Source organism: Chlorocebus sabaeus, chromosome 5, assembly GCF_047675955.1.
Source record: "Chlorocebus sabaeus isolate Y175 chromosome 5, mChlSab1.0.hap1, whole genome shotgun sequence".
Lineage (NCBI taxonomy): Eukaryota > Metazoa > Chordata > Mammalia > Primates > Cercopithecidae > Chlorocebus > Chlorocebus sabaeus.
The window spans coordinates 46,120,027-46,129,199 of NC_132908.1; the positions used below are offsets into that span (position 1 = coordinate 46,120,027).

Below are 9,173 nucleotides of genomic sequence, written 5' to 3' on the forward strand. Positions count from 1 at the left end.
CCCTCTGATCTTTGTTACCTACCACTATCACTAAGGTGTCAATGCCCATTCATTGCCACAGGCTGAATGGCTTGATCCTGGATTAAACAACCAATCAACCAATACCAAATCCCATTATTAAATGCTGGTGGGGAAAGGAGAGTATCCCTCTCCTTTAATGAAAATAAAATATGGCCCCTGCCCTCTAAGGTGCCCACAGTATGTTGGGCATGGGGACAAACAGCATACAAAAACAACTCGTGCTATAGAGTTGACTCCAGACAACAGGTACAATGCAATTCCATTCCAAAATAAACATTCAGAGGAACAGTGAAGATTTAGAGAGGAGCACAGTACCAAACCTATACCCTAGAATCTCATAGCCCCATGAGTCCCACTTCCAAAGTATTATAAAGGTAATTCTTCATTCATTGAAGAAACACTTTTCATGCTGACTGTATTCCAAACACTGTGCTAGGCACTGAGGACACAGCTATAAACAAGGCAGAGAAGACAGACACCTTTGTGGAGTTCCCAGTCTGGTGGGCCAGGAAGATGCATTCACAATGCAACCAGTAAGCCCTCCATCCATCTGTCTACATAGTCATATGTTCATTTTCTCATGCATTCAAGGAACGTTGAAAGAGTATTTACTACCTGGCACTGTGCCAGGCATTGGGCACACTGCAGGGAGCCTGCAGATAAGGGCCTGATCCTCTTGGAGCTTAGCATGCAGCAAAGATGTGGTCAGGGCATGATCTGAATAGGAGAGTTTAGGTGGTCAGCAGATGACAAGCTGATGAGTAGGGGTCAGGGAGGGCTTTGCCAATGAGGTATAGGGTATAAGAATGTGCTCAAATAGAGCACTGAGGTCAGGTTGGAGTCTGCTTAGATGAGACACCCTGATCCCTCACACTACACCCCTTCCTTGAAGTCTTTGGAGCTTAGCAAGATGAACAAAGATCTCCCTAGGCTCTGGGCTGTGGCCACACAACCGGAAGGCCTCTGCTTAGAATCACGAGGCTCTCCTTCCTGACATCAGCGGCATTGTGTTTCCTTGCTGCCTCCTGAAGTGCAGGCAGCCTCATCTATGCACAGCAAATCATTTTTCCAGTGAGAAGACCTAGCAATAAATCCAAATACCAGCCCATACATCTGATTCTGGCCTCTTTCTCATTGTCCCTGCTCACTGCCTTCTCAGGATCACAGCTGGGACTTGCTGGGGACAGGCTAGGCTCAGATTGAAATAGGAAGAAGAGATAAAAGCAAGTGCAGGTACCTAGAAAGGTTTCCATCTCTGCCCAGGATCTGAGAGCACTTCCATTTCAGCGTTGTTCCTGTTAGTGATATAGGGGGTAGGGAGACAGGAGGGACTGAGAGATCCAGGAAGTCCCCTGAAGGGCACTTTCATTGGCTGTGTCCATATCCTGCAACTGTGCCAGACACAGTTTGGGTTAGCTCATGACATGATCACAGGCCACCTGCTCTGTGCCAGGCACTGTGTAGGTAGCACAGGACCAGGCAAGATGAGGAAGACACACTTCTCACCCTGAAGGGCTCACCCTCTGAAGGGACACAGACATGCCAACAGAGCTCTTGGTCTGATGGGAGAGCCTACAGACCCGCAGAGAACATTCATCCACAGTGGTCGATGCAAATATACAAGCAAAGGGATGAAGAGGAAAGATATTTAGGGGGTAAAATCTCCTATGCCTGTGGTTGATGTGGGTGAGGATGGGATCAGTGTGCAGGAACAAGAAAGAACACAGGGTCCTTTTCCTACATCCACCATTCAGGTTCACTTGCTCTCTGGTTTCAGTTTTCACATATGTTTGATGCCGCTGGGATTACCCAGATGTTCCCCTATGTCCTGTTTCTGTGATTGTGGGATACGCCAAGTGTTGATCGCTCCTTGGTATTGCCAGTTTTATTCAGCACCTACTATGTGTCAGGCAGTGGTGAGCACTTTCTGGACCTTTTAGCATAGTCTTCACTCTACCCAGTTGTGAAGGCATTATTGTTTTCATTTGAAACGCGAGGACGGCTAAGGCTCTCCGGGAGTGCGTATGTATCCGCTATGCAAAAAGATTGAGAGATCTTTGTAAATGCCCCTGGGCAATCCCACCCCACCTCCCGCCTTTTTTGTTTGTTTGTTTTTTGTTTTCTTGTTTTGTTTTTTTCTCCGTGGAATTAGCTCAAAGGGAGCTGTGCCTGAACTTCGGTTCCAGGGCACCACTGCCCCCCCTGCCCACTTCCCCACCCAGAATCAGTATTAGGTTTCAGTGTTTTGTTTGAAAGCCTGTTGAGGTGATTAGGCCCAGCACCTGCGGGAGACAGGTGGCTGGACACCAAGATGAAGGCTTAAACTCACCCACACTGATCATAAAAGTAAGACCGCCTGGAACTAGCACTAGACGTCTTCTAGCCCATCTCTCGCATTTGTGAGTTGAAAAAAAGTAAGGCTGGGATTCGGGGAGTATTCTAAGGTCTCATATGAAGCCAGAGGCCAAGTGCAGCGCACACGTCCGCAGTTCAGGGCCTTTCGCCTTTCACTGAGTCCGCCCCGCCCCAGGACCCAACCTGAAACCTGTGGGAGAGTCCCACGCCTTCCCTCCGCCCCGCACTATCCCCTACTACCACCCCATTAAGGCAACAATTAAGGAGCGGGGTGAGGCTGCCTCTCCATCTGGGTAATTATGTTCTCATTAAGAGCGGATGCGCCCGGTCTCTGAGCATTAGTGCTCCAGAGCAGCTTGAAAGGCGCGCTCCCAGCTCGGCTTATGGTGGAAGCGGCGGCCGGGAGCAAGCGAGCTGGGGGGCCGGTGCGTGGCCCAGCGCAACCCAGCAGAGACCACAGTGATCACCCTCGGCTTCTCGCCTGCGCGGCCGCGGTGTGGAGAACCCGGGCGGAGAAGGTCAGGGCTCGTTGGGTCCTAGAAGCCTCCCTGAGTTCCACTCACCGTACCTTTAAGCCTGGCTGGGTGCCAGAAACGCTGCGCAGAATAAGACACAGCCTCTGCCCTGGGAGAATTGGCGGGGTGCGGGAAGGGAGGAGGCAGGCTGGTAAGAGAGGCCACACTCCAAAGAGGGAGGCTGGAGAAGAAAGGCATGAAAGGCTTCCCGGAGGAGGTGACCAAGGTGACCTGGGCTGGGGAGGAGCCTTCGGGACCAGGGTAAGGTTGAATGAAGGGGTGGCGTTGGAACCCCTACAGGCTTTGTTCTGAAGGGGTTTATTTTAGATGAAAGCAAGAGGCGGGCTCCAGATCCAGAAGGGCCCAAAGGATTCTAAGCATGAAAGGATGCCACTGTGAGGTATGGGTTTCTGAATGGGTCCCCTCCCTAACCTCTGGCTGGGGGAAGGAAGGTAGTCTCTACCTAGTGCTCCTCCTCTTCCATCTCTCTCAGTCTTCAAGTCTCTGGTTCCCTTCCGGCTGAAGCCCAGTGCTCAGAAGATGGCTCCCCTGCCTCTAGCAGAAGTAACACTCACCTCACCTTCACCCCAGAAGCGAGGGAGGTGGCCCAACCACACCTGCCAGGACCCTAAGGACTCAAACCTCTAGGTCCCTGGGGAGAGCTATCCACAGCCCCACTCAGGCCACAGTTAGGCTCAGGCCTGACAGTAAGGGCAGTTTGGGAGACATGGAGCCCCACATCTCCCCAGGCCCTCTGGGGTGGGGATGCCAGGTTAGCAGGCTAAGCGCTGTGTGGGCTCTCTCTGCCCCATGGAACCCATGCAGTAAGAGACAAGCTCAGCCCCAGATGTCTCCCTTCCCAACCAGCACAAAACAAGGCCTGGTTGGAAGGTGCGGAAGGGGTGTTGAACCTCGGGGAAGCAATGCCTGTATTGTGTGGATAGAACCTCCTCCCAGAGCAGGCAGCCTTTCAGCTGGACTTCCTGGGTCCTCAGCAGGATAGGACTTTGCAAACTGGAGGAGAGAAGGGGTGCTTCAACTTCAGTCAGGAACAGCAGGTGTGGAGGCATAAAGACAACAATGGGAGGTGGAATCATCAGATGGCAAGGGAAGGGGTCAGCAGGTGGAGAAAGAAGAGGGAGGCTAGAGCCCAATTAAGAAGGTTCTCCAATACTAGGTTCGGACATTGTGGGAGGCAGGAATCCTTTCCCAGGAAGGAGGTCTGCTGAGCTACAGCAGAATCAAAGGAAAACCAACCCCTCTTCTTCCAATTTGGGGACAATTTGCTCCCACTGTACTCACCTTCCAGGCTCCAGAGCTGGCGCTCAGGAGTGAGTCCCAGTTCCAAGAGACACAGGCTTCCCCTGGCCTGCACCCTAGCCCAAGGCCTAGTACTCAGGAGCTGCCACTTGGCAGCCAGGTAAGCACAGGCTGCAGCCAGGACTCACTCACCCAGGCAAAAGAATCTGCAGACTCCCGGTCTGGGAGCAGAGGAGGGCTGGATCCACAGAGCAGGAGGAACTCTGAGAGGTGTTTAGATTTCTCCCTGTCTTTATATAAATGGGCAAATTTAGTGCCTGAGAGCGGACTTGCCAAAGTCACTCCACCGGGACACAGCCTGGTGACCCCACAGAACTGGTAGCCACGGAAACCAGAACCCTGGTGGTTCTTGCCCTCAGAAAGAGAGTTGACCCACCCACCTGCAGCCCGGGGAGCGCCAAAGCGTTCAGGGGCAGCTTCCTTGAGCGGTGGCTCTCCAACCTTTGCGGCCCTAGAGCCTCGAGCTTACACTCACCCTACTGACTATAGGGTCTCCACAAGCCCAAAGGGCTGGCCCTGCAATGGCAGAGCTGCTGGGTGGAGCTAGTTTCGCTGCCAAAGGCTCCAACTGTCTCCGACCTCTCCTTCCCAACCAGGAGACTTCGGAAAAAGCGCGTCTCTTTATTAAAAACAGTTTTTCTTTAAATCCCTTTAAGGCCCCTTATTTCTTCTCATTCCCACTTCCCTGGGGCCTGACAGGGTAGAAGGGAAACTGTTGGGCAGAAACAGAAAAGTACTCGTGTCCACTCCTCACTCACGAGTCCCTATCTGCGGGTCCCGGAGCCACTGGGTTGGAAGGGCTCCCGCTATAGCTGCTCCGCGGCTTACCGGATTGCATGCGGAGAAGAAACGGGCCTGGGTTTCAACAGAGGCCCGGTGCTCCGTGAATTTCTAACTTGAACCAGCCGCTGGGATAAATCCGAGAAACGTTGCTTATTGTGCTATTACTAACTCTCCCTTCTCCCCACGCCCCTAAAGGAAATAAAATTCATTGCTGAATATTGGGCCAGGAAAAAGTTTTTCTGAAAGGAACCACAACTGCAGGGGACCACCCGGCTGCAGCTCCCAGCTCCTGGCCCTTCACCCCAGGACGCCCACTCGCTCCGGCTCCCGACCTCCCCGCTGCCGAAGCAACTGGGTCAGCCTTCCAGACTTAAAACGAAGTCGTTTATTTCAATTTTGCTTTCACATTATGTTCCGATACAATTAAAACTCCTGGACGAACCTCTAGAATAAAGTCCTGTGAATGAGCGGAATCATAGGTCCTGGGCGCCCGAGTATGCGGCGGGTGGACTCCAGATTCAGAGGCGGTGTATAAAACATACGCTGCTTCGGGACCTGCGGGGCGGACGCGGTGGGAGACATCCGGGGACAGAAGGCGTGAGGAGTCTGCCGCTCCAGGCAGAGTGGTTTGGGTCCTCAAACTGGAACTATTCCTGATACATTTGGAACGCAAAGAAAAAAATCAAACTTCGCTCCCGGGTCGGCGGCCGCTCCTGGCCAAGGAAGATTTCGGCCACGTTTCTTACGTTTGCGCCAAAGCTGTCAACACAAGCGAATGCAGTGCTGGCCCCTGGCCTGGCACAGGAAGGAGCGAAGGCTGGCTTTGCAAGGAAGCCCTCGCGCCCAGGCCTTTCTATGGTTGCGTCCCCCCAAGTCTCCTGCCCTTCAGAACCTCGCCCTTTGGCACCCCCGACCCCCAACCTCCCAGCTGGGGAAGATGAGAGTTTAGAAAGCTGTTTCAGAAAAATAAAAGTCCCGCTTCGACTTTATTAGATTAAAGCAAAATTAAATCTTGGCTATTCACACGTATGTTACAGAGGAAGAGGAAGCGTCCCGAAGAAGCTCCTTGGTGTTTCGTTGAGCCACAGAGCACGACGGCATTGACAAGCATCAGAACATCAAGCAGCCTTAGATTTCACGATCACTCCGAGTAGGACATAGAAATACGGAAACACAGCCAGTTTCCACTGGCAAGAGTTCTTCGTGTACAAATGATTTATATTTTTTTAAACCAGTCACCACTAAGGTGAGTCCTTTCTCTGCTAACAAGCAGCCGAGGACACTAAGTATCTTCAGCTAATTAACTTGAGCAGTGTTTTAAGAAGAGCAACACTTGCCAAATTAGAACTACCTTCCCCATCCAAAACAAAACAAAACAAAACAAAACAAAACAAAAACAACAACAACAAAAAAAACTTACTCCCTCTCCAAACTGAAAAAAAAGGTTGGGGGCGGGGAATATATTAGATTTCAGTAGGCAGAAGGATTCAGAGGGGGCTAGGGAGAAAGATTTCAGATTATGTAGTGAAATACAAAGTTTCTTTAAATAAATTGCAGGGAACATGAAGTTGGGGGATAAGAAACAATGACAAAGCCGTCTCTTTCTTGATTACTGCAACTGGAATGGGGGAGGCGAGTTTATTTTTGGAAACGGGAGTGCGCAGAGCTAAGCGAAATTTTTGTCTCCTAATAAGGAAATGGACAAAGTTGTCCCACCGCTGGCGCGCACCTTTTTACCCAGATACAGTTAGAGAACATGTAGGAAGTTTCAAGTCGTGCTGCTTTCTCTCCCTCTTAATTTCAGCCTCTTTTTCACTCCCCTTTCTGCCTTCGCCCTCTCCCTGCCTCCCTTCAGGCTATGAGCCAGTCAGAGAGGAAACACGAGGAATCCGGAGAAGGTCGAGTACTTCCAGCCCCCCATCAAGTTTCCCCGCTCCAGCTTGAGGTATGCTCGGTCGCCTTTCTCCATTTGGATTAGGACTCCGTTGCTGGCGGCCTCCCGGGTCACGTCCTGGTCACCAGCGAAGGCTGAAATCACCGGCCACCCGTTTAGCATGAGGCTCACCTGAGAAAGAGAAAGGCTGGCTTCAGAGGCGCAACCTAGGCAGCCACAGAAGCCGCGGTGGAGCGAACCTCCCCGCTGCTTGGCCAACAGCCTGTGAGACCTGGAAGCACGGAGAGGTGGTGGTGGCGGGGGGCGGGGGCGAATGGTGGAAAACGGGCTTTGGAGCTTACTACTGAGGCTCCAGTGGGGCGAAACACCACACATCTGGGTGACAGGAAGGGTCTGTCCCCAAAACGGGAGTTGCTCTTATTCCAGTTTCTCAAATGAGCGCGCCAAGCGAATCTCGACTGTGCTCTGTGATCCAATTTAATAAACCCATGAGGTGGCTCTAGCGCCCTGAGACCTTTGACCTCTCTCCCGTTTCCCCTCAGCCTCAAAAAACAAAGAACAAACAAAAAAGCCGCAGCAACTCAGGCTCCCTCCGGCGCTACCGGAAAAACAAAACCGAACAAACAAAAAGCCCCTAATCCCTCCTGGACCCAGTTGCCAAGACACAGTGGAGAAGCCACTGTGATTTCTGATTAGAAATCTCGCACCGAGCGGTACAATGTATTTTCTCCCCAAACCACGGGCTCAATTCCAGCCCCCATACAGCCGCGCCCGCCACCGCCTGGTTTTGCCCTTGTGGTGGCACCGTCAGCCAAGGGCCTCGCGCCCTCTCCCCAGCTGTGCGTCCCGCCTCTCTCGGCGCCCAAAGGAAACCTGGACACCTCTGGGGACCCGAAGAGCAGGCAAGTGCTTGCTGGCACACGGCTGGAGCCGGGAAAGAGTAGCACTACGCCTCCTCCTTCCCTTCTCTCTCCACCCCTCACCCCCCGGGGCTAAATGCCGCTAGCTCAAAAACCCAGAGTCCGCAAGGGGTGGGGATGGGGGCAAGTGGGAGAAAACGGGGGCCCTGTCCGTGGTGCTGAAGACAAGCATCCAAGTCCGGGAAGGCTCCCCAAGCGGCAGCTGTCTGGGGCGCTAACAGCAGCAGTTACAAGGAAGTCCCTGCAATCCAGGGAACCCTTCGGAGGGGCCCGGAAGGCGGAAGCAGAAAATTCTGTCTCTGGAGGGATGGAGCTGGATCCCAAGAGCCAGAGACAGGGAAAGCAGAGGGCAGCTGAAGCCACAGAACTGAGAGGCCCCGCTATCTGTCCCTCCAAGCAGCCCGAAGTACATGCAGCCGCCACTTCTGCCTACCACCTCCGGACAGCCCGAGCACCCCCGCGGCCAGTAACCCCGCTACGGGGCCAGGGCCCGGCCCGAGGCGGCGGCTGACCTGTATGGTCTGTCTGTTGTAGACTTTTACCACGTGGAAGTTAAAACTGTAGATCCCTTTGCGCGGGGCGATGAAAGTGCTGCGTTCTGAATCAAAGTTGCTCCCAATGTTCACTAGTACCTATAACGAGACGGGAACGAAGGGGAGTGGGCAGCAATCGGTCCCGGACTGTCGTCCCCGCGCCTCCGCAGAGCCCTTGCAGAGGACCGGGCATCGGTCTTCCATCCACCCCTCCCACACCAGCCCAATCTGCACGCCGCGGGAGGAAGGAGCACTCACCTGGTCGAAGTAGATGATCATGGTGCGATTACTCATCTCGGACGGCTCGTGGTTGGTGCTCCTGATGGCAGAGAAAGCCACCTTGGCGCTGCCGGAGCGCACAGAGATGCCCAGGGCTGTGCCCGTAGGGTCGGACGTGGGGTTGGAGTCGCACACCACCAGGCACTTGCCCTCCAGCACGATGGGCTCCGTCTCATTCTGCCCGCGGGCCGGGCCCGCCAGCCACGCAGCCCCCAGCAGCAGCAGCTCTACGGCGCCCAGCATCGCGCCTCCGGCGCCCACCCCGCCCCCCACCCCCGGGGCTGCTCACGCCAGCCGCCCCCCCCCCGTCCCAGTCCCTCTCCGAAGCCCCCTCCTCAGCTCCGTGCGCAGCTCCGCCGCCGCCGCTCTGGACACTACAGCTCTTCCTCGCACTCCGGGACTAGCGTCCCCTCCGCGCTGTGCTCTCGGAGCCCCGCCCGGGCCTCAGGGGTGCCGCGGCTGCCCAGCCGCACTTGGATGCATAGCCGCTGCTGCTCGGTCCCACTGCTGCCGCCGCCTCCTGCCCGCACCCGCCGCTGCCGCCGCCGCCGCC

At 54.4% G+C, this 9,173-nt stretch overlaps 1 protein-coding gene across 1 annotated transcript; it reads right to left on the reverse strand.

The window, feature by feature from the left end:
* Positions 1–5,362: 5,362 nt before the first annotated feature.
* Positions 5,363–8,869, reverse strand: CBLN1 (cerebellin 1 precursor). Its single transcript, XM_007992619.3, has 3 exons — positions 8,600–8,869; positions 8,321–8,440; positions 5,363–7,059 (listed from the first exon to the last, which is right to left on the reverse strand). Exons 1-3 carry the CDS (start codon positions 8,861–8,863, stop codon positions 6,862–6,864), a joined length of 582 nt encoding a protein of 193 aa, XP_007990810.1. The 5' UTR covers positions 8,864–8,869; the 3' UTR covers positions 5,363–6,861.
* Between the last annotated feature and the right edge of the window lie 304 nt (positions 8,870–9,173).

Excerpts from the sequence above, each read along its gene's own strand:
- CBLN1 (XM_007992619.3), bottom strand. The coding sequence starts at position 8,863 with ATGCTGGGCGCCGTAGAGCTGCTGCTGCTGGGGGCTGCGTGGCTGGCG. Across the intron at positions 8,441-8,599 it reads TGATCATCTACTTCGACCAG|GTACTAGTGAACATTGGGAG; the intron begins GTGAGTGCTCCT and ends GTCTCGTTATAG. Across the intron at positions 7,060-8,320 it reads ACAACAGACAGACCATACAG|GTGAGCCTCATGCTAAACGG; the intron begins GTCAGCCGCCGC and ends TCTCTTTCTCAG.